At 35.3% G+C, this 25,571-nt stretch overlaps 1 protein-coding gene across 1 annotated transcript; it reads right to left on the reverse strand.

The window, feature by feature from the left end:
• Nucleotides 1–1,807: 1,807 nt before the first annotated feature.
• LOC123561187 (immunoglobulin-binding protein 1-like) lies at nt 1,808–25,568 on the reverse strand. The gene is made up of 10 exons (XM_045353427.2): nt 25,414–25,568; nt 22,409–22,521; nt 20,768–20,852; nt 20,223–20,353; nt 16,079–16,214; nt 12,511–12,580; nt 11,351–11,439; nt 9,075–9,211; nt 7,373–7,521; nt 1,808–3,424 (listed from the first exon to the last, which is right to left on the reverse strand). Exons 1-10 carry the CDS (start codon nt 25,525–25,527, stop codon nt 3,384–3,386), a joined length of 1,065 nt encoding a protein of 354 aa, XP_045209362.2. The 5' UTR covers nt 25,528–25,568; the 3' UTR covers nt 1,808–3,383.
• Between the last annotated feature and the right edge of the window lie 3 nt (nt 25,569–25,571).

Below are 25,571 nucleotides of genomic sequence, written 5' to 3' on the forward strand. Positions count from 1 at the left end.
GTTTTGACCCAAGATAGCCCGTCATAAAGTAATCTATTTTGAGTAGGTTTCATGTAGATCAGGAATAGAGTGTGTACAAAGTTTTTTCTATGATTTCATATAAATGACCTGTCAACTTCGTAAAGAAAAACCTTCGGAGTAGATCAGTCTCATGAAGATCAGGCAGAATATTGTCCTCTAAAGCTTAACCTTGATTTGAGGTCCAGTAAACTAGCCTGAAGATGTTAATCCCGAAGTTGCAATAACTACATGTTTATAAGTTACCTATTTTATAACGTAACTTTTTGTTGATTTTTCTTTAAATGTCAGATAATGACATTGATACTGTACATAATGCTGAGCACCTTTTAATTATCTAAATGACAGTTTTGTTTTAAATTCTTCACTTGTTATCGAATATGACAACATTAAACTTTCAGAATATCTTAGCTTGCAGAATGCAACATATTTACTTTTCCATGTTAAATATTTGAATTAGTTTTTGGTTCTTACAGAAATATGAACAAGAGCTGTCTGATGACAGCGCGCTCGACTATTCGAAGAATTGATTGAAGAATGGGGTCAAAATATTTCCACGGATATTAAGACAAAAGAAATAAATATATTAGACAAACAATGTTCCTGTATTACTTTGATTTCGATAAGTCTTGCACTAAATGGCAATATATGAGCCAATTTCAAAGTCCAAAAAGGGCCATAATTCAGTCAAAATAGTTATGTACTCTTGCCTACTGATGTAAATCATAATGATAAGCAAGTGTTCAAAGTTTAAAAGCCATATGTCAAATAGTTTTGACAAAACATGGCCTTGTATGAAAACAGAACCAATTTCAAAGTCCAAAAAGGGCCATAATTCAGCCAAAATAGATGACAGAGTTAATATGTTCTCTTTCCTACAGATAGAGACTATTATACTAAACAAGTGATAGAAGTTTCAAAGCCATATGTCAAACACTTTACAACAAAAATGAACTGGTACGAAAAACTTAACCAAGATTTCTAAGTCAAAAGGGGCCATAATTCAGCCAAACTCCTTGATGGAGTTATGTACTCTTGCCTATAAATGGACATGGTGATGGTAAACAGGTGTTGAAAGTTTCAAAGCTTTATCTCAAAAGACTTTGTCAAAATATGAACTGGTACGAAATATTAACCCAGATTTCTAAGTCAAAAAGGGCCATAATTCAGCCAAAATCCTTGATGGAGTTATGTGCTCTTGTCTATAACTGGACATGGTGATGGTAAACAAGTGTTGAAAGTTTCAAAGCTTTATCTCAAAAGACTTTGTCTAAATATGAACTGGTACGAAAAACTTAACCAAGATTTCTAAGTCGAAAGGGGCCATAATTCAGCCAAAATCCCTGATGGAGTTATGTACTCTTGCCTATAACTGGACATGGTGATGGTAAACAAGTGTTGAAAGTTTCAAAGCTTTATCTTAAAAGACTTTGTCAAAATATGAACTGGTACGAAAAACTTAACCATGATTTCTAAGTCAAAAGGGGCCATAATTCAGCCAAAATCCTTGATGGAGTTATGTGCTCTTGCCTATAACTGGCCATGATGATGGTAAACAAGTGTTGAAAGTTTCAAAGCTTTATCTCAAAAGACTTTGTCAAAATGTGGACTGGTACGAAAAACTTAACCAAGGTGTGACGCCGACGCCGTGGTGAGTAGGATAGCTCTACTTATTCTTCGAATAGTCGAGCTAAAAATTATTGACAAACTATGTTACAGAACTGACACTTGAATTATAACTTCAAAATTTTAAACATTTATACCACAAAAAAGAAAACAATCTAAACAATACAGAAGTACAATTTTATTTACAACAGAAAACTGTCTTCAAACATGGATAAAAATACAAAATATGTATATGACTGAAGTTCACAGCGACATTTAATGATAAAAACATACTTGGGTCTTTTTTCTATAGTTTATTCATAACATTTTCGGAAAGGTCAATTTAACAAATATCAGTACATCTACCATCATCTAGTTTTAGAACTTCTAGCACTTTACCACATCTTTTTTTTATATATAATGCCTGAGTATGAAATTTTAGAAACTTTAGAAAATGCTCATACTCCAAAAACAATGCAATAAGACAGTTGTGAATGTGTGTTGGTTGTGGTCTATTGGGAGCGCTTCATCTAAGTGTGACTTTCCTATCTATTCTGGAGTGTCGGGAATGATATCTTTGGGGCTATTAACCGGACTGTGTTTCGTATTTTGCATGCGAGTCCAGAAAAGGCAAAAAGGAAAGTAGACTATCTAGGAACACAGTAGGGCACTGCCTCGGTTTGACTGCTACAATGGAAAAGACATAACTGTGCCCAGTGGTGTTTTTGTCACTGACTGTTTCAAGACTGTGCCCCATTGTGTTCCTTTGTTCATTTTATTCTCTTTCAGGAAAATTCAAAATTGGCATGTGCCGGCCACTGAAAGAAATATAGAAATGATTTTTTACGGATTTCAAATTCTGAGTATAAAATGAATTGCATTTTACTTATTCTTTGGGATTTGATTTTGTGGATTCACTCAGCCATTAAATCCACGAAAATTAGTCCTGGATGAATATTAATGATTTCACAGCACATGGCTTTGAATATACTGTTACAATGTATGTATCTATCCTTTATACAAACTCTGTCGCAACTCAACAAATTAGACCTACATTTACTCCAACAAGAATGTGTTTCTAAACAGAGGTAAAACTTTGAAGTGTTTGTACAAGAAATGACTGCCACAAACCAAAGAGCACACTGGAAAGTAATTACCTCCTTTGTACTCAATTTATTTTTATCACAATGTAAACACTGTTGATTTTGCAAAATGTTGACCACACCTCAATGCCTATTCTTTCTACTATTATTCCACCAACTTCTAATTACTGATTCACTTTAATTTCTTAACTTTACAAAAGATGTCCTTTCTACCAGAGGACTTTGAAGTACTTTATACAATCAAAAGAGGCTGCCTTACAACAAGGTGCTCTTAATTTAATATCTGACATTTTCACACAGATTTTAGTGAGCTACTTTCACAACTGGAACTTATGTGTTTGGTAAAATATTCACAATACATGGAAAGTTGTGAAACATATGAGTAATGGCACTTTCAGGACTACTTATTTTTGCAAATTAGTAAATGCAGCAAACCTAAATCCCTCAAGTAAATTCCTGATTTAACAGTATACACTTCCATGCTTTTCTACTTTCTAGATATAGGTACAGTAACAAGTCTCCAGATCAGTTTCAGTGGTAGATTATCCAGAAAGTTCAACATTCAGGCATACATTAAGAGAATGATAGAGCACTGTTTATGCCAGACTTATCACAGTGTAAACATTATTGATTTCACAGCTCTATGTGGACATTGCCTCAATGTCTGTTCTTCCTATTACCCCATCCTCTTCTATGATCTGTAAGGATAAAAACAATATTTTATAATCAGATCCTACACTTCTGGACAAAGGGACATAACTCAAGCAAATAACAATCTTTATAAATCAAAGTAAGTGAAATAATCATTACAGCTAAAATGGGCTTGGTGATAAACCTTTGTAAAAAAAAAACTATAAAAAGTCATTTTCTAGCTCTGGTAGTACCACAAAAGCACATGGAAAAGTGCAAGTATATTTCAAGCTGTGGATTGAAACAGATGAGAATATTCTAGCAAATTACCAGCCTTTTTTCCATTTTAATAGCAATTTCTAAATAGAATGCAATTAAATCCAATTTATGTTTTTGCCAATTTTCATCAACACCTGAACACAATTATAAATGACTTTAGATGACTTTAATAGAAATTAATTAAGCTGATTTATTTGTAATTATGAGGGACTTTGGGGTAAAAAAAATCTATTCATTACAGGTTTTTATCAGTAAAATTATATATTGTTTACTGGCACTTCAAGAACTGGAATGCTTGTGAAAACCAGGCAAATTCTTATATATACATGTATGTAACATGCGGTCACAAGACTGTGTTATTAAACACTTACTGGATGGTTTGCTGGTCAACAGGCAAACCAATAATCAAAATGACCAACAAGACACTTAATAACAGTTTCAATACACCACAACAAACTAAATTCCTACATTTCTTTTCTTCAAGATTGTGTGCCCAGTAAATTTGTTGCTGAACTATAGACTGGTGAACAGTACAGACTATTGACCAGGGATTTATATGAGTCATGTAATTATTATTACATTTCTATTTATAGCTAGTGCAAAATTCCACTGGATATTTTAGCATCTCCATCAGAAAAAGAAAGATATCTCCATTATATGACACATGCACCCCCACCCCTCCCCCCTGAAATTCTAGACAGAATTACATCATAAAGTCTAAAATTGGAGCTTTTTTCAACAAAAAAAACAACAAAAACAACTAGAGCTATCACTAAAGGTGATGAATGTACCCCCCTCATGCACTGACACAGTACATTGCAATCTGACACACACAAGACTGCATAATTATGTGGACTGTATGTATATAGACTGTATGTATACAGTATAGTAACAAAAAAAAAAGTCCCATAACTATGCAGAATAGTTATCTAAAAGAATGTAACATGCCCCATGCACAACTAGGGTTGGTACTGATCACTTGTGTGAAGTTTCATTAAATTGTGTGAAAGGGTTTGGTAGATTAGGAACGCACAAGATTGCATATGCAGACTGTATGTACATAGTATGTTAACAAGAAACAAAGTCCCATAACTCTGCAATTTTTGTCGCTGAAAGAACCTAACATGCCCCATGCACAACTACTGTTGTTACTGATCACTTGTGTGAAGTTTCATTAAATTGTGTCAAGGGGATAAGGAGAGATGGTGTGCACAAGATTGTGTCTATGTATATAGTATAGTAACAAAAAAACAAAGTCCCATAACTCTGCAAATGGTTTTCTAAAAGAACCTAACATGCCCCATGCACAACTACTGTTGGTACTGATCACTTGTGTGAAGTTTCATTAAATTGTGTCAAGGGGATGAGGAGAGATGGTGCGCACAAGATTGTGTCTATGTATATAGTATAGTAACAAAAAAACAAAGTCCCATAACTCTGCAAATTTTTTTTCTAAAAGAACCTAAAATGCCCCATGCACAACTACTGTTGTTATTGATCACTTGTGTGAAGTTTCATTAAATTGTGTCAAGGGGATGAGGCGAGATGGTGCGCACAAGATTGTGTCTATGTATATAGTATAGTAACAAAAAAACAAAGTCCCATAACTCTGCAAATTTTTTTCTAAAAGAACCTAACATGCCCCATGCACAACTACTGTTGGTACTGATCACTTGTGTGAAGTTTCATTAAATTGTGTCAAGGGGATGAGGAGAGATGGTGTGCACAAGATTGTGTCTATGTATATAGTATAGTAACAAAAAAACATAGTCCCATAACTCTGCAATTTTTTTTTCTAAAAGAACCTAACATGCCCCATGCACAACTACTGTTGGTACTGATCACTTGTGTGAAGTTTCATTAAATTCTGTCAAGGGGATAAGGAGAGATGGTGCGCACAAGATTGCGTCTACGGACAGACAGACAGACGGACAGACAGACAGACAGACAGACAGACAACCTGAAACCAGTATACCCCCCCTTACAACTTTGTTGTCGGGGGGTACAAAAAAAACAGACATGAAGCTGCTATAATATGCGCACGTTCTCTTGATGCTGATGAAACAGACCAAGTTTCATTTTGTGATGTATGGAAATTATAGGAGAAACTAAGAAAACAAAGTACAAAACTTATGTATTTGTGTGTGTATTATTAGTTACACTGCTATACATGATATACCCTGTCGAGAAAATCCATATCAGGCGAGAGAAAAACCTGCAGGTAATGTGGGTGGGACCTTGAAGGCATATGGTAGAGAATAACCCAAGGAATATTTGTGTAAAATTATTTTCAGCTAGTAAGCAGCTCCAGAGAAGAAGATTTTAAATTTCATACAGAGAAAACTAGACCCATTTCCAGGCAGCCACGTTTCTTAACAGATCAACATGGCTTAAAATAATTTGGTACATTCACCCATTGAACATTGCTGTCAAACTGTTTTGAAAAGGAACCAGCAGTTTAAGAGTAGAATAGCCATATGGGGAAAACTAGCCTCGCCCTCTGGTGCCCATGTTTTATAACGTAACAAAACAATTTGAAGGAGTTTAGTAGAGGGTCACCCCTAGGATCATTTCTGTGAAACTATTTTCAAATGCAGCCAGCAGTTTCAGCAAGGACGATTTTTAAACTTTTCCATATTGCCATAAAAGAAAAACTAACTCTCCTCCACCCCCTGGAAGCCATGCAGAATTATTTTAAGGAATTTGGTAAATGGCTATTTAAGGTATATTGCAGTGAAATTATTTTGAAATATGGCCAGCAGTATTACAGAAAAGAAGATTGCAAAGGTTTTCCATATGGCCATATATGGAAAGCTAGCCCCACACCCTGGCCACAGAAACAGAATTACCTGAAGGAATTTAGTGGGGGGTCAATCAAGGATCAATTTTGTGAAATTATTTCAAAATCAGGCCAGCTGTTTCTAAGAAGATTATTCAAGTTTTTTCCTTTCAGTTATTCAGCATGAATTACCTAGATTTGAAGAAATCTGAAAGGGTGCCTCCCAATAAACATTCCTGTGAAGTTTGGCAAAAACTGGCATAGTGGTTTAGGAAATGTTCTTTAAAAAAATTGTGGATGAAAGACATCCAACCATCCTAAAAGCTAACTATGTCCATTTCATGCTCAGATGAGCTAAAAATATTCATGACAAATAAATGAGGACATGTAACTATCAAGCCAGAACTCAAAGATCTTGTCCAGTTATTTCAAAGTTGTCCTAGATTTACAATGGGACACATCCTGTACAATTATTGTTTATTTCAAAAAAGGAAAGCTAAGTGGCCATTGTCAATTTTAACCATATTTTACTGTATTTCAATGGACATAACTATTAATGTACAGGTAAAAATGTAATACTGTTTATACAACCTTAATTCTGACTGAAAAGGATTCGTATTGAGATGCTCAAGTAAAATATATACAAAAGTAAAGTGTGTATACTTCCTGAAGTGTGATTCAAGTAGACATGAATCAATGTCTCTCTCATCCAGTTCCCAATCCCAAACAAGTCAAATGGCGACAGATCCACTTAAATGTTAGCCCAGTTTCTAAGGGTACGAAACCTGAATCTGAAGACCAGTCTCAATAGCTAGCCTGTTCATTGGTCAATTTCAAAACTGAGCCTAGAATCAACCAATCTGAAGCTGGACATTTTGACTTGTCTCCAAACTTGGTTTAATAATCTTTGACCAAGGTTACAAATGCTTGTCCATTTACCACTACATTCTACACTAACCATCTTTGTATTCATCCCAATCTCTTGCTTTCTTTAGTTCATCTGGATCATCTTTCTCTACTCTTTCCTCTTTCTCTCCTTCCTCTACCTCCTGTTGTATTTTATCTTTCTCTGGATCCTTCGCCCAGTCCTCCATACTGTGTCCTCCACTAAAATATAGATAATGATAATAATACCACACAGTGATTCCCATTCACAGACTCAAACATTTTATCAATAGCCAACATTTCTCATATTACAAGCCAATGTAGCATAAAAATGATACTCTGGACAATATCCTCAAACATTCCCCTGCTCAAGTTGATGAAGGTGTATAATCCCAGCTCTGATTCTGTTTAATACAGTACAACCTCTGTAGAGCAAAAACTTTTGGGAGATACAAATATTGACTGTTATGTAGAGGTTGTTGTTACAGAGATGTAAATTTGATAGTATATTTCCATTTTGGGAAATTTTTATGAAGTTGTTATAGAGAGGTTTTTGCTTAAGAGAGGGGTGCTCTGGAGAGGTTGTACTGTAACAACATCAAAATTTCAAAACTATCAATAATAACAAAAAAAAAATTTTTAAGTGATGATTATACTTATTTGGATTCACTTGTATGAAAATAAGGACATGTTTGAAAAAAGGGGGTATATTTGTCAAAATGAACAAAGCGGAATAAGCCTTTATTCTATAGGAGAGATCGCCGTGACGTCATGCATTAACACCTGTTTATCTGGTGGTGGGCTAAATAAATGTTTTTACATCGTTTGTGTATGGGATTGGAATTTTTAATTTTTAATAACTTTTTCGCTAATTTTTGGATTTTAAAAATTCAAAAAGTTTTGAAATGCTTACGATTTTCATATTTTCTCATTTAAATATCTTTTTGAAATGAAAAACCATTTTAAATGACAAACAAAAAAACATGGACGCTCGGCGTCTGCCCACCCGACCTTTGTCTTATCAGTTCTAAAAATAGAATATACAACAGATTTGTATACAAACACGATCTCTCCTATTGGAAGTATAATGAATCTCTTTGCTTAAAACAGATTTTGTTAACACTGAAAAAACAAGATGTGTTTTGAAAACGCAAAATCATGGCCCCGGTTGTATGACCATAGATGTTGTGTTTTGAGGTTAAAAATTTAAGGTGCAGATCATTTGAAGCCACTCAAGGTCAAGGTCATCCATGTATAGGTCAGTCTGTAGACCTTGCCACAAGGCTGAGTGTGAGTATGGACTTAACTGAATCATTATATCTCCATATAATGGAAACACAGTGGTGCAGAGGTAGAGCACTGGACTCCTGGTACAGATGTCAAAGGTTAGAGTCATGGTGAAACTGAAACTGCTCCAAGTCTTCTATATCCCTCACTGAGGTGTGTTTAATTCTAAGAAATCTAGGGCACAGTGACCACGATGGATAATGGTCAGAAATACAGGAAGATGTCATTGCAACTGATAATAGTTAGAAAAAGAGTAAGCAGTAATTGTTATGGATAATGAGAATTTTTGTTATTATATTCTATCTTTAGAAAGATAGCAAGATTGCAGGCGTCATCAATATATGCAGGAGTTGCCATTTACCTGTGACATGTTCCACATTTCTATGAGCCAGATCAAGGTTGCTATTCTTTTATCTGAATAAATGGCTTCTGGTTTACAAAAACATGCAGAACTACCTTAACAAAACATTTCAGGCACTGCCTCTTACGTGTGAGCATGTAAAGTTCCTTCCTCCACTTTTTTGTCAAAGAATTCCTCTATAGTCATGGTTGGTATACCCGGATAACCTAGACCGTAAACCTGTTTCTGGATCATATCTTTTGTAATGATGAATGGACGGAGCGGCTGAAAACAGAATATGAAATACTGTTATCTGTACTGTATCATCAGGAATAACTATGAGGGATAAATTTTCACTACTCTCACTTTTTAAATAATTTTATGGACAACATTTTCTAGTTAACTCAGATCCCCATTATCATGAAATCATTTAATTTTACTGCCATGAGTGTCCATGGTTTGCTGAAGTGATGAAAGCCATGAAAATCAGTCCCTCATGAATGTTAACAGTTTCACAGTATTCTACAGGTGTAAGTCTCAGTTAATGAAAAGATAAACTTGCACTCATTTAACTTTAATTAGATTTGGCAAAATTTTGGTTCAGTGAGTCTACTGATACAAGAGCTAGTACGTGTGTTACTGTGCACCAAGCTACAAGAAACATAATAATAAGGCAAAAGTATACAAAGCATAGTTTATATACATTAGTTTTACATTTCAATTAAAATATTACTATTGTTTGTTTACAATCTATAAGAGCTCCAAGACTGAACAACTTACATGGTAAAAACCCAGATACTGCTAGTCATATGTTTTAGTTGCCAATAACATTGTATTGCTGAGTTCAAATCAATGTAGAAGTGGGACAAGTGTTTATTAGTGTCCTATACCTAAGTTAGGACTTTATTTCATACCTAATAATTAAAGTGAACATTTTATAGCAAAAAAAAAAATGTTAACAGATTTTTAAAGTGTTTTTATTTGACAAAGAAAAACTGTATAATCATGCCAGGTACATGCCAAATTAAAGTAAAAAAAAACAATTTGTCATAGGCATACAGGTATTTCCAACGTTTACGACATATCTCAAAATGATGTAAAATGTATTTTCAACATTATATAATGTTAACAACTTATACAACAAGAGGGTCATGATGACCCTGGATCGCTCACCTGAGTAATATGAGCTACATGTTTCAAATGTCAAACTGATGATAAAATATTAAGAAAGTCAGTAGGTCACATTCATGGTCAATGAAATTCAGTTTTACGATTTGTGTGCAAAACTGTGTATGTCATCAAAATTTCAAGACTGTATCTTAAAAAACAAGAAAGTAGGCCAGTAGGTCAAGGTCACAGTCAAGTGACATCATATTACTTGGGGTCATCAAGTAATTATAATTAAACAGTCTTGGAAATAGGATCAGATAATTTTTTAAGTATTTTTCCTATATAACTCACATAATAACTAAGTGACCCCAGGGCGGGGCCCCTTTTAACCCCATGGGCATAATTTGAAAAATTTTGGTAGAGGACTACTAGACAATGCATCTTGGGACCCCCGGGGCGGGGCCATATTTGATCCTAGGGGGATAATTTGAACAATCTTGGTAGAGGACCACTAGATGATGCTACATACCAAATATCAAAGCCCTAGGCCATGTGTACATGAAGATTTTCAAAGTTTTTCCTATATAAGTCTATATAAACCATGTGACCCCCAGGGTGGGGCGCTTTATGAATTTGGTATTATAATAATATTTGACCCTAGGGGGATAATTTGAAAAATTTTGGTAGAGGACCACTAGATGATGCTACACACCAGATATCAAAGCCCTAGGCCCTGTGGTTTTGGACAAGAAGATTTTTAAAGTTTTTCGTTTCGGTTGCCAAAGTTCTGCATGGACTTCAATTCTTTGAACAATTTTGAAAGGGGGCCACCCAAGGATCATTCCTGTGAAGTTTAGATGAAATTGGCCTAGCGGTTTATGAGGAGATGTCGTTTAAAGTAAAAGTTTACGGACGACGGACGAAAAGCAATCACAAAAGCTCACCTTGTCACTCCGTGACAGGTGAGCTAAAAATCTACAAAATCCCAGACACTTATAGATTTGTACACTTTTGTACTGAAGTCTTGTAGGCTACAAAAATAGTACTGCAAGTCAATTTTTCCTACAGTTTAGCACTGACATCAATGGGACACCAGAAATTTCAAAATTTCTATGTTCTCTACAAAATTATAAATGTTTATTGGAAAAAGTTTTTATAACTGAAATAAGTATATACATGCAGGAAATAATTTCTTCTAGATATGTGACTTTTATTAATTTTGGTCAAAAATATGAGAAATACTTGTAAATCTATGGGAAAATATATTCCATGAACTTTAACTAGGCAGGTAACTACAGAACATATAAAACTCACTGCTGGTTTATGTTCTTCTTTCTTAGGAGGTTCAGAATGTGATTTATCTCCCTTTCTTTTTGCCATCAACTCTAATATACCAATCTCTCCTGTAATTAAATGTATCAATTATCAGCAAAAGTCTGGCTTGGAAACATGTATACATAAAACTAATGTATAAAGGCAAACACTTGGGACAGCCGAAAATTTCTTTAATACCTAAAAGTGATTATTATTCATAGGTTTATACATACTGCAAATGTTTCATATAGAAAAGGAACAAGTGGTCTTCATGGTCTATATTCATCAATGTTCTAAGTCTGAAACTTAAGACTCTGAAATGCTAAAATTACTTACACAAGTTACTGCCCTTAATCTGTAAATTTTGTATCTGTAAACATTTACCCTGCTAAATTTCTAAAATGGACTGGTCCATCATTCAATTTGGGCAGTACCACTTATCATTCAAAGGGGTGTTCACTGAAAATTTTTTGATTGAATAGCGAACAGTGCAGACCATGATCTGCCTGAATCTTGGTCTGCACTGGTCGCAAAAGCTAAACCACCTGCTGCCAGCATTCTATAGGTTAATATATATACCACAACAAACATTATGTTAAGTATCAGTGTTATAGATACTTGATAAATGCAGTAATGGTTACTTGCAGATTTAGTCTAGATTTCAGGCTTAGAATGTTGATGAAAACAAGCCCAGAGCTACAGTAGATTGTCTCTCTTTCTTGCTCTTCTTTAGTGCAGACTAGTAGTAAGTGATTTTCTGATTTATCATGGTGTCGGTGAGTGATGTAAAAATGTGTTGATTTATCATGGTGTCGGTGAGTGATAAAACAATGTGCTGATTTATAACAGTGTTGACGTGACCTGTTTTGATCAGTTTTAATATTCATAAGTGACATATCTGATTTTAATCAACACAAATCGAAGATCACGCTGTATTTCTGCTTATTATTTGTTTTTTTTTTTAAGGTTCAGCACAGATTTTAAACAGTATCTAAGTTATGTAATGATTCAGTGTGCCTGCATTCTGTACCAGTACTAACTACTGCTGAACTGAGGTAAAGTTCAAATGATTTCGGACATACTGTCTTCTATCAAATTGTCACAGAGAACATACACCTTGCCCAGAGATCAAACAAATATTCACCCATCCTCATTCTTACCTTCAATACTGTCTAATTCATCTATACAAATATTAACCCATCTCTTCAATAATGTGAGGTAGTAATCTCTCTGTAAAGGAAAGCTGAATATGTTAGTTACAATATAATTTATCATTTACACTTAGAGAAGTTCTAAAAAGGGAAATACTGACCAACAACAAAATAGGGGAAATCTACTTCCCAAAGGAAATCATCAGATAAAAGTTTGTTGACTGTAGGCCAAAGCATTGTGGCAACTATTTTCAATCTCAAGGTCACTGTAACCTTAAACTTTGACCTACTGATCCTTAAACAATAGGGGTCGTGTATTGATCGTAGGCAACAATCTTAATGAAGTTTAAAGGCAATAAGCCAAAGCATTCTGAATACTGAGTAGAACCTATTTTCAGTCTAATGTACACTGTAACCTGCATTTTTGACCTCCAAAGCAATAGGGGACGTCTACTTACCACAATCATCTGAAGAAGTGTGACAACTGTAGGTAACAAAGTGTTATTCAGTTATTGGGCAGAAACCATTTTCAGTCTACAGGTAATTGTGACCTTCACCTTTCATAAAAAATGATTCCCAAAATATTAGGGGTAATCTAATGACAACAGGCAATCATCCTATGAAGTCCTACTGTAGGCCAAATTGAGTGGCAATTGCTTTCAGTCTACAGGTTACTTTTTCCTTTGACTCTAACCTTCAGACACCCAAACTAGTTAGAAGACTTTAGGCCAAAGCCTTCTGTAATTATTGAGCAGAAGCCATTTTTAGTCTCAAGGTCATTGTGACCTTGCCTTTTGACCTACTGACCTAAAAAACACTACTGACCACAGGCCTGTCAAGGTTGACCATTGTGGGACCAAACATTCTCTAATATTTTTTTGGCAGCCAAACAGACTACCGACCGAAACAATATACTCCCTCTTTTTCATAGAGAGGCATTATTATAATGGTCACTTTCCAGCTTCAAGGGTGGAAGAAGACCCAGGTGAACAGTACCTAGGTAGCACCATTAATCTTCCCTAAGTCAAATGCATGGCTTACTTACTTCAGGATCCAAGTACAGCTCAAACTCACTGAGACAATGGCTATGTGATTCAAGGCCAGCAACGCTTACCATTCAGCCAATGAGGTCCCATTTTTTCATCATTTGAAATGGCTATTTGGCAATATCAATTTACATAAATAAACTGAAAACGTTATAGGCTGGGACATAGAATTCAGCAAGTTTCATTTATATGTTATAATGAAGTATTCCAAGTTTTTCATCCAACTCAGATTTCAGTCTTAAACTAAATTAATCTATTTTTTTTCAGAACTGCATAACTCCTGTCATAAGAACATTTTCAAAAAGGTGTAGATGTGACTTTAGCTGAAGTATGCTCCAATTAACCACCAAAATGGCAAGACTATTGCCCAGCAAGAGGCATCTTTTCATATCTGCTGCCATAAAAACAACATTTTTTACATTGAAACTACTTTGGGAAGAAAAATATCCCTGAATTACTAAAAGCAGTAGAAAATTTGCATATTTTTAAAGATAATTGCTTTAAACTATTTTCTACTGGTGGATATTTGGTGATATTTTATAGGGCATTTAATGGAAAATTTAGGATGCAATTTTACATTCTATAAACCTGTTTTGCACTTTTGGAACTCTTTTTATATATTTAATGGTGACTGATGTCAACCTGAAGTCACAAGACAGTATACTAATTCTTTGCTTCAGGTAGCAAGATTCCAGCATGATGAATAAGAATAAACAAAAGATTCTCTTAAACTAAACTACATACAGAAGCATTGTCACATACTTCCATATTTAATTTTTGTTTAGTGTCCTGGATACCTGTTTGAAGAGTTATTCTTTATACAAATACTGTAAACTTTTTATTGGTAAATTTTAATCCTCTTAAATAGTACATTTTCCTCTGATAGCTAAACCATCTTCAGCTTCCACTGTTAATGAAGGAAATTTATATATGAGACATATGACAGACAGAAAACAAGAGGGTCATTGACCCTAAAGCGCTCACCTGTACACAGCTTCAAATGCATTTGTATAATGTAATGGTACAAGTACAGTCAGGTTTCTTCTATGTTAGCCTAGTATATTATATACATATCACACAATTTTTAAATTTTCCACTATATACATACAGGGAAAAGTAACCATGCTCTCTGGCAGCCATGTTTTTTGACAAATAAAATAATCAGAGAGTCACAGAAGGACCATTTGTGTAAATTTATTTTAAAATCAAGGTAGCAGTTTCACAAGAGAAGATTTTTTAAATTTCCTCCGTATACATATAGGGAAAAGTGACCATGTCTCCTGGCAACCATGTTTTTGACGAATCAGAATAATTTGAACAATCTTGGCAGAGGGTCACACAAGGACCATTTGTGTAAAATTATTTTAAAATCGGGCAAGCAGTTTCACACAGGAAGATTTTTAAAGTTTCCACTATATACATTATAGGGAAAAGTAACCATGCCTGCTGGCGGCCATGTTTTTTGACGAATCAAAATAATTTGAACAATCTTTGTAGAGGGTATCACAAGGACCATTTGTGATAAATTATTTTAAAATCAGGATAGCAGTTTCACACAAGAAGATTTTTTAAATTTCCACCATATGCATATAGTGAAAGTGACCATGTCCCATGGCAGCCATGCTTTTTTGACGAATCGGAATAAGCTGAACAATCTTAGTAGAGGGTCACACAAGGACCATTTGTATTAAATTATTTTAAAATCAGGCCAGTAGTTTCACACAAGAAGATTTTTAAAGTTTCCACTATATACATATAGGGAAAAGTGACCATGCTCCCTGGTGGCCATGTTTTTTGACGAATCGGTAAAATTTGAATAATCTTTGTAAAGGGTGACATAAGGAACATTTGTGTGAAATTACTTCAAAATCGAACCAGTGGTTTAGGAGGAGATATCGTTTGAAGATTTTTCTATTTATAGCTCTGGTGGCCCCTACGTGCAACACATGCGGAATGATTTGAACAACCTAGGCAGAGAACCACCCAAGCAACATCCAGGCCAAGTTTCATCAAAATCCATTTAGTGGCTTTAGAGATGTCATTTAAACACAATTGTTGACAATGGATGGACGACTTGACGGACACAGCCGAGCGTGATCACAACAGCGCATCATGAGCACTTTGTGCTCAGGTGAGCTAAAAAGGGATAGGAGCCAGTCTAATTCAAAGCTGTCAGCAGCTAAGATAAATCATAGAGTGAGGCAAAGATGGGAAACTGGAAACAACAACCAAACTTCTACATCTAAATAGTGTTCTTTCAAGATAGTGTTCACATAACCAAACTTTTGTGAAATTTGAAAAAAAATTCTTAAAACAGGAGATTTCACATTAGTAAGCAATAAAGCTTTCCAACACAAGCTATTTCAATAAAATGACCAATTTTCGCAAAATTGTCAAAAAATGTAGAATAAGTAAAAGCTTAATCCCTTATAAAAAATTCTGTCTTAACACAATCGTTTGACAACTGCTGAGACTTAAACAACTACTATGACCCAGTCAGCAACAGGCAGAGTGACTGACTGTACTTGTACCTTAACTTCATCGTCCACATGCTCTTGTTCTACTGTTACTTTTAAGTCATGCAACTTCTTCTCTAACTCTTTCTGTTCTTTGTATCTCTGAATTTTGTTATTTCTCTGTCCTGACATACTCCGCAGATCTGCTGGACTGAAAAACAATTGAGAACAATCTATTACAACATAATGGAGCATGTTATAGGTCTAATTTAACTTGTCTCATTTATTTTGCTTGCCATGGTTCCAAATAAATTTTTCCACTTTTTACATGTGGGAAAAATTAATTGACTAAAACTCCAATTCCATCAAGAGTTAAGCTGAAGAGTGAACAGTGAATACAGCTGTATATATTTTTTTAACACAGAAATCTGTCACTGACCCCACCATAGCTATTACTTTTGAGTTTTGAATTTTTAATTCAAATCATTTTCATATAAATTTATGACACAGTACTAACATATTACATTGGGGAAGAATACATGTATGTGTAATGCAACCAGTTAGCTTAGTAGGTAGACTAGCCACTAGACTGATAATAACTGTATTTCTATATTTTTTTCCTTTTTTGACGAATTCAATTTCATAGAGACAAAAGCCAGTCTATTTTAGAGATTTTCACATAGGACTGATGTTGAAATTATCAGTCTAGTACAATCCGAAATGTTCTCAGAGAGATGATTGGCACCTATGGCTATTAGATTACCCATGGATAATTTGGTACATCATGCTAGTGGTCAAGTGTTACGCTGCTGATCATAAATCTGTTTACCTAACTGATTTTTAATGGTGATAACTGAAGAACCATTCTCATCTAGAATAAACCATTTTGCTACTTTTGAAATCTTGATGTGTCATCTTGCAAATATATTTATTAACAATAATATGTTAATTTTATTTAAAGGATTATTCTAATCAGTAAAATTCTGATACTAAAGAATGGATTTTAAAAGTTTATGTCATTGTCAAAAGCACATTTTAATTAAAAGATATGTTCAATGAGTTCAAGTTTATTCAAAGATAAAGAAATTGCTTTGTATAATATGTGGCAAAAAAGAAGATTATGATTGCTTCCATATAAAACTTTTCAAAGGTGTTAATAAAACCGAGACTTATTGTCCCACTGGAAAGCCAGTAGATATATACAAAATTATGAGAAAGCTGACCAAAATTAAAAGAAACACAAGTGTTAGCAAAAATGATTTCTATTCAGTGACCAAGCACCATACTGCAGTCACTGCAGCACCAAACAAAAAAGACCTTTTATTTTCTTAACAAAGATTGACAAATAACAAAACTATTGAAGGTCGTTGCATATATAGAAGGCTGGTGCACCATTCTTATTGCCAGATATCTAATGCTAATCGCTAAATACAATATTCTTGCTCTCATAATATGCAAAAATTTCAAATATCTAATGTTAATAATGCTGAAAGATAATGCTAATTGTCCATTGATTTTATGAAATAAAGATCTGCATCATGTTTCATGTGTCTGATTTGAAGCATGTTCTACCATGTCATGCCAGCATCGGACAATGCATGTTAGCATTCAGCTTTGTATGGTGCACCATGCTAATTGCTGAATGTCAATTTTAATGCTAAATGCCAACAACCTTATGCTAAATACATATCATTTAATGCTAAATACCATTTTTATTAAATTATTTGTCATTTAGCATGACGCACTGTCCTTCCACAGTATTGATTTGCCATCGCATTTGACAATTATGACTCAATGTTTAAGATTTAGCATTTGGCATTAAATATTTTGCATTTGGCATGTGGCATTTTTCAAATGAAAGGGCGGAGTTATAATGTTAACTTCCTAAGGCTTATTTTATGTGAAATATCAAATGCTTACTTGTGTTTAAGGTATTAAACATTTTTGACCTTAAAATGAGGTATTGGGTAAATTGAACAGGCCTTCCATGAATAAAAACTATACTATTATCAACTATATAGCAAATGAAGTGGTCTAATAAGATATGATAACCAGCGCTTAAAATTTCAAATAAAATTACTTTATAGTATACATAAGATTTTCAACCATCTCCAGTCCTCTCTACACGATTACTACGATTAATTGAACAAATGCATGTACCTTATAAGAGATATGTAACTTAATGTAGAGTTACCTTTTCAACACCAATACATTTTGAAACTACATGTCTTTATTTAACATTAAATTTTTCACAAATCAATTATTTTTTATTTTAAAACATTTGGCTCTGTAATCTTTACTAAAGATTATACAAGTATGGGGTTTTCTTGATTTGTACAGAAGTAGATAACTAACTGGAGTTAACTGAAGAATATAGTATGCAACATGCGCAATTTGCACAAATAAGAAACATACAAGAATTATAAGCTTAAATGTATATCTAACTTTGAGACGTTTCTATCTGCTGCAGAAATACCAATTTTGATGTGAAAAATGTGCTTTCATGTATTTACATACAGATTTTTAAAGCTAAAAATTCCCTTCAGAAAAGCCATAGACCTTCTTACTAACAGAATACAGGATAACAAGAAATGAAAGCATTCTGTCCGAATATTCTCAGAGCAAGATTGCAGAATTATGTGTCTGTGCTTGTTGTGTTTCACTGTCCTTCAAATACAACACTTCAATATGCATTATTCAGCCCCTGAACCTGGATATTCATTAATGCACCAAGAGCTGATACCACTATATTATATGTGCATTCCGTCTATTGAAGTTCAAGGTTTTAACACAAATATCGCAAAAGCTAACTTTTTCTGCAACCAGTCCGGGTTGGAAGTACCAATACAGATAAATGAAAATTCATTTCTTGCAAAATTTCAACTCAGCTGACCCCTGCAGTTGTAAATCCCAGCTACCCAGATGGTCTCAATAAATTACATAAACATGTGGCAGTAAACCACTGATCTCTATCAGTTAGGCTGTGGTCATTTCTTGACATTGATTGATAACAAACCTAAAAAGAGGTTTGTGAATTTTCGGATTGTACTAGACTATGATATTGGACATAGGATATAGACTGGCTCAGTTCACTACATTCAATCATAAAAATGTAAAAAGATATATCATAGTCTAGGAGCTAGTCTACTAAGTAGGTAGAGCAATCACCCTGTAATCAAGGGGCACATTTTTCTCACCCTTTGATAATTGGCACCAAATGTGGGACCATCGCTAACTTGCTTGCCATTGGTTAATCTTATGATGTTTTCAATTTTGTACCTCTGGCCTTTAAGGATGAATTTCAAATTTGAATGGTTGTATGCCATGGTAGAAACTTTGTAACATAAGAGAATTAGTCTTACCTTGACTTCTGTTTGGGAGCGCGCGAGGGACTAGTCTTACTATGGTCTCTGATTGGGAGGGGCTGTCTTACTTTGACGTCTGTTCGGAGGGCTAGTTATCTGGTTTTAGTTTGAGGTACTGTTTTATCTAGTCTTACGTATGTTGTTTGGGAGGGGCTGTCTTACCTTACTTTCTGACTTGGAGGGGCTAGTCTTACCGTAATGTCTGTTTGGGAGGGGCTGTCTTACCTTACTTTCTGACTTGGAGGGGCTAGTCTTACCGTAATGTCTGTTTGGGAGGGGCTGTCTTACCTTAGTTTCTGACTTGGAGGGGCTAGTCTTACTTTGACGTCTGTTTGGGAGGGGCTGTCTTACCTTAGTTTCTGACTTGGAGGGGCTAGTCTTACCGTAATGTCTGTTTGGGAGGGGCTGTCTTACCTTACTTTCTGACTTGGAGGGGCTAGTCTTACCGTAATGTCTGTTTGGGAGGGGCTGTCTTACCTTACTTTCTGACTTGGAGGGGCTAGTCTTACCGTAATGTCTGTTTGGGAGGGGCTGTCTTACCTTAGTTTCTGACTTGGAGGGGCTAGTCTTATCGTAATGTCTGTTTGGGAGGGGCTGTCTTACCTTAGTTTCTGACTTGGAGGGGCTAGTCTTACTTTGACGTCTGTTTGGGAGGGGCTGTCTTACCTTACTTTCTGACTTGGAGGGGCTAGTCTTATCGTATGTCTGTTTGGGAGGGGCTGTCTTCCCTTAGTTCTGATTGGAGGGGCTAGTCTTACCTTGGTCTCTGAGGGGATGGGCTGGTCTTTCTTTAATCTCTGTCGGGAGAGACTGACCTTACCCAGGTCCCTATATGTGTGAAGGGTTAGTCTTACCTTGGTCTCTGTGGAGGATGGGCTGGTCTCGCCTCTGTTGTGGAGTCTGACGTTGTCTCCTTATTCTCTGGGACTTCATATGTAGTAACACTGTAGCAGCGACACATTTTCAAATAGTCAGTATAAAACTCCTATAATTCAAAGATTATTAAAATGTTCACAAAAAGGAACCCTGTAGTAGAAATATAATAAGATTTGAATTTGTTTTCATAATCCTATTTCTTTTAATTCCTTTATGTTTTAAAATACAGGTATAAAATTTGAAAACTGCACATGAATGTAATATTTATTTAGACAAATAGAAAAGTTTAAGTACGCAATTTTGAGTGGTCAATTCATTAATGCCATGTAACTGTCTGAAATCTCAAAATAACTATTAAACTTCTATTAAATATTTTCAGCTGTATCATTAAAAAAGTTTTAAATATATCTGGACATGATAAATGATCAAAAAAGTGTGCTCAAATGTTTGAAGACTATTCTTGTTATAGGAAAACTTCAAAATATTGTTTGGAAACAAAGTAATTTCAATTTTGCCAACTTACTTTACTTTCTGTAACCACTTTTAGCCGGTCTCTTACTGTGTTCTTCATTAGAAAATATCCCATCAGGGCAGGCAGCAATAAATATCTGAAGATAAATAATTTTTACATTTCATTTTTAAATAGGTGTTTACCTTTAATGGAAATGTATAATAACTATTCCTTCAAACAGCAGTTCCAGTAAAAGAGCAAAAGTATGGTTTTTTCCAAATCTCAAAATGTTCCCAATAAAGCCAATACATTTCAAAATATCAGAAGTGAACAATTTCCGAGCTAACTTCCGAGCTAACTTGTCTTTATGAATCACAATAATGTAGACAAGGGAATGTAGGACAAATTATACAACCCCCTGCCCCTCCCTGCACCTTCCCCAAGCTCAATTTGACCAAGGCAGAAAAAATTACCCCTTTGATTTTGTTGCATAAAAAATCTAAGATTAAAAATTATCAATTTTTAAACAGGATGAAATGAAAGTTTGGCCTGGTCAGATTGAGCAGGGGTGGATTTTATCTAGCCTGGTCCGATTGAGCAGAGCAGGGGGGATTTTATCTAGCCTGGTCAGATTCAGCAGGGGGGATTTTGTCTAGCCTGGTCAGATTGAGCAGCGGGGATTTTGTCTAGCCTGGTCAGATTGAGCAGGGGGGATTTTATCTAGCCTGGTCAGATTGAGCAGGGGGGATTTTATCTAGCCTGGTCAGATTGAGCAGGGGGGATTTTGTCTAGCCTGGTCAGATTGAGCAGGGGGGATTTGTCTAGCCTGGTCAGATTGAGCAGGGGGGATTTTGTCTAATCTGGTCAGATTGAGCTGGGGGATTTTGTCTAGCCTGGTCAGATTGAGCAGGGGGGATTTTATCTAGCCTGGTCAGATTGAGCAGGGGGGGATTTTATCTAGCCTGGTCAGATTGAGCAGGGGGATTTTATCTAGCCTGGTCAGATTGAGCAGGTGGGATTTTATCTAGCCTGGCCAGATTGAGCAGGGGGGATTTTGTCTAGCCTGGTCAGATTAAGCAGGGGGGATTTGTCTAGCCTGGTCAGATTGAGCAGGGGGGATTTGTCTAGCCTGGTCAGATTGAGCAGCGGGGATTTTGTCTAGCCTGGTCAGATTGAGCAGGGGGGATTTTATCTAGCCTGGTCAGACTGAGCAGGGGGGGATTTTATCTAGCCTGGTCAGATTGAGCAGGGGGGATTTTGTCTAGCCTGGTCAGATTGAGCAGGGGGGATTTTGTCTACAGTCTAGCCTGGTCAGATTGAGCAGAGGGGATTTTATCTAGCCTGGTCAGATTGAGCAGGGGGGATTTTGTCTGCAATCTTAGATAAAGAGCCCATACTGCTTTCTTTCTTTTCAATGTTCAAATTATGTAGTTGTCATTGTTTACTGTTTTCATCAAAGTTTCTGAGAGTTACTGGTATTTCATCTGGTATAATCAAGGCAACAAAATCAAGGCAACAAAGACTTATTTCACACAATGTAAACACATCAACAAAGACTAAATTTATCTCCCCTGATATTACTATGACAACAAAAACTTTCTTCATTCCTCCCGGTCTAACTGTGGCAACAAAGACTGCCTTTATTTCTCCAAAAGTAACCACAGCAACAAAAAGTATTATTATTTCTAGATAATCTTAGCAACAAAGACTTACTTTATTTCTCCTGATGCCACCTCCTCAATTTCCTCATTTTTGCTGAACAGTTCCAATTTATTCACCATCATAATGGCCTTTTTACACATTTCACAGGCATGGTAAACATAGCCCTGGAATAAAAAAGGAAATTCATACATGTCTCGGTTTTTGAAATCTGACTACTGGACTAGAGACATTTCATGAACAAAAATGTTAGTTCTGAGAAATAAACCAAACATGAAATGTTTCAGTCATTTAAAGAGGGGGGGGGGTAGGGAAATGGGGACAGGGTCCATCAGGAGGTAAAAATCGCATTGTAATTAGCGAAATAGGGTAGAAATTGCATCAAAAATAGAAGCGGTATCTTTTAATAAAGATGTTACATTTCAGTAGAAAACTATTAAAAAAGTGCATTGCCTTGTGACCTAGTTTAAGGCCACAGGTAACCCAGTGTTGAAACTGACTTTTATAGAGACAAACAGTTTGAGAAAGATTAATGATGATCAAGTAGAAAATATGGCCTCTAGATTGTTTACAAGGTCTTTCCATGATTTGACCTAATGACCTAGTTTATCACCGCATGTAACTCTGTTTTGAACATTATCTAGGTTTAACAGGAAAAAAACATTCTGACAAAGTTTTAAGAAGATCAAACAGAAAATGTGGCCTCTAGAGAGTTAACAAGATTTTACTATGATTTGCCCCAGTTTTAAACATGTTATAGAATTCATACAGAAAACATTCTGACAAAGTTTCATAAAAACAAGGTAGACAATGACTGACCTCTAAAGTGTTAACAAGGTTTTCCTATTAATTGACCAAGTGACCTAATTTTTGACCCCAGATAACCCAGTAATGAACTCGTCCTAGATTTCATTGAAAGTAATATTCTGACCAAGTTTTATTAAGATTGGTCCAAAATTGTGATTTAACCTAGTTATCATAAAATATTACAAAGCCCTCCTGTGCCAATTCCTCATTTTGAATGAGACTAATACAATTATTTCCTGAATCTTTGAACTTTTATCTTTCCAGCTATGCAGTAAAATTTTTTTACATAAGGCTGATAACAATTTACGCAAAGTTTTAAAGCCATAAAACTCTTAACATCCCATTATGCTTATCAGGTCATGATCAGACTAAAAGAAAATTTGATTAACCACAGTTTGCAACTAATTTCACTTTAAAGGTCACTGTGTGAGAACAGCAAAAAGACTTTTTTTGAATAACTTACCTGAGTTAACTATATCTTATAATTAATACAGGTTATAAAATGCTTGAAAAAGTAACTGAAATAGGTTACATAACTTAAAACAGTTACACCCGACTGTTCAGGGGCCATAACTCTGGAAATAGGGGGTGGAGCAAGATGAAACATAGGAGGTGCGCAAGTTCATATCATGATTAAGACTCACGAATGAAAGGTTTCATCAATCTATATCAAATACTTTTTGAGCTAGGTGCGTCACAAGGAGATAATGTGCATTTTTGACTATTTCAGGGGCCATAACTCTGGAAATAAGGGGGCGGAGCCAGACGAAAAATAGGAGGTGCACAAGTTCATATCATGATAAAGACTCATGCAAGGTTTCATCAATTTATATCTAATACTTTTTGAGCTAGGTGCGTCACGACCTTTGAACGGACCGACGTACGGATGCACACACTGACGGACGCACGGACAAGACCAAACCTATATGCCCCCACCACTCATGGGGGGGGCACAAAAATAAAAAAAGTCATAATATACTAGTCAGACTTACTTGCTTTAATAAATTAAACATTAATATTCATGTAGAAACTTCATATGGGTTGAATTTAATCCATAATTTTAAATAAGAGACTTAAATCTTCGAAAATATGATGAGACGGGTGCGAGTGGATATCAACCCTGACACCGGTTTCAGTAACGGCAGTCTTTCGATATGACACTAAATTACAGAAATAAAACACAAAATATACATTCATAAAATGTCAGCGAGGCAAGTTTATGCTTTAATGTCAACATAAATTCATTATCAGAGATATTATCATTACAAATACTTTGTACAGGTACCAGAAAATGTTCCCAATGGATTTTAATTGGGGATTTCCTAACAGAAATATGCAAAATAAGTTTGGACGTGACGGAGACAGCGGCAGTCAAAAGTTATCACGCTGTCCCGAAACGTCCTAGCCTCCTTGTACCAACTATCGAACGCTACCATCTCTCGACTGATTTCAATATATCACCGGATTACCGCTTTCTGCAAAGGTACTTTACAAATAAATCTATTGGCATTTTCATTGGTCTTTTGCCAGTTTTTAGCAAAGAATTGGTAAGTGTTTTATAGAATATTTTATTCATATTCTTTTCTAACTGACTAAGTACACCGACCGAATTTACAAGAAAATCTAACTATGTTTTGATATGTTTCACGTCTGTCAGATCTAACACATACATTGTGTTCAAATTTTCTCATTTTGATGAGAATATATATAAACTTATGGACTATTTAAATAAATGCATTAAATTTTATTGCTGAAATATTTGTCTGATTTGGTGTCATGACACTGTAAATGTAGTACTGGTGAAAGGTCGAGAATTGGTTCTCTGTAGAATGTGATTATCGATCAAACAGACCTACATGTACATTACTGTATTACCTCATGTAGTAGAAGTGAACATCCCAAAATAGAATACACAGCTTTGAAAATGGTCAGTCTACCAATCAATGTCGATGTCTTATATTTAATTATTTCTTAACCTATATAATTACCACAAAATAGTGTAAACTGGGTCGAGAGATGGTACATGGAGGCTATTATTTGGACTAGGCGTCCGTTTACCGAACGGCTAGAACGCAGGTTAGGCGTCCAGTTACTGAATGGCTAGACATGTCCTTCATGTTATTCAGACCTTAAACAGTGCCTCCCAATCATAATTGTAATCCCCAAAGGTCTACATCCGAAACTTCAAGCTATCTGAAAATATAACACTTGATATTCAAACACTATTTCATGTTTCATTGACAAATATTCACCTGTACTTTATCTGAACTAGTTGATTCTTCAGTTTTCTCTAATATGTCAAAGTATTTCCAGACTTCATTGAAAGTATCTGGTAAATTTTTATCAGAAAGTGCGTTTTCTGCCATTTCGACAATTTCGATTTTTTTGTTGTTGTTGTTATCTCCAGACG

The sequence above is a fragment of the Mercenaria mercenaria genome, chromosome 10, assembly GCF_021730395.1.
Source record: "Mercenaria mercenaria strain notata chromosome 10, MADL_Memer_1, whole genome shotgun sequence".
Lineage (NCBI taxonomy): Eukaryota > Metazoa > Mollusca > Bivalvia > Venerida > Veneridae > Mercenaria > Mercenaria mercenaria.

Excerpts from the sequence above, each read along its gene's own strand:
- LOC123561187 (XM_045353427.2), bottom strand. The coding sequence starts at position 25,527 with ATGGCAGAAAACGCACTTTCTGATAAAAATTTACCAGATACTTTCAAT. Across the intron at positions 12,581-16,078 it reads ATGTGGACGATGAAGTTAAG|AGAGATTACTACCTCACATT; the intron begins GTACAAGTACAG and ends TTTCCTTTACAG. Across the intron at positions 7,522-9,074 it reads GGAACTTTACATGCTCACAC|TGGAGGACACAGTATGGAGG; the intron begins GTAAGAGGCAGT and ends TCTATATTTTAG.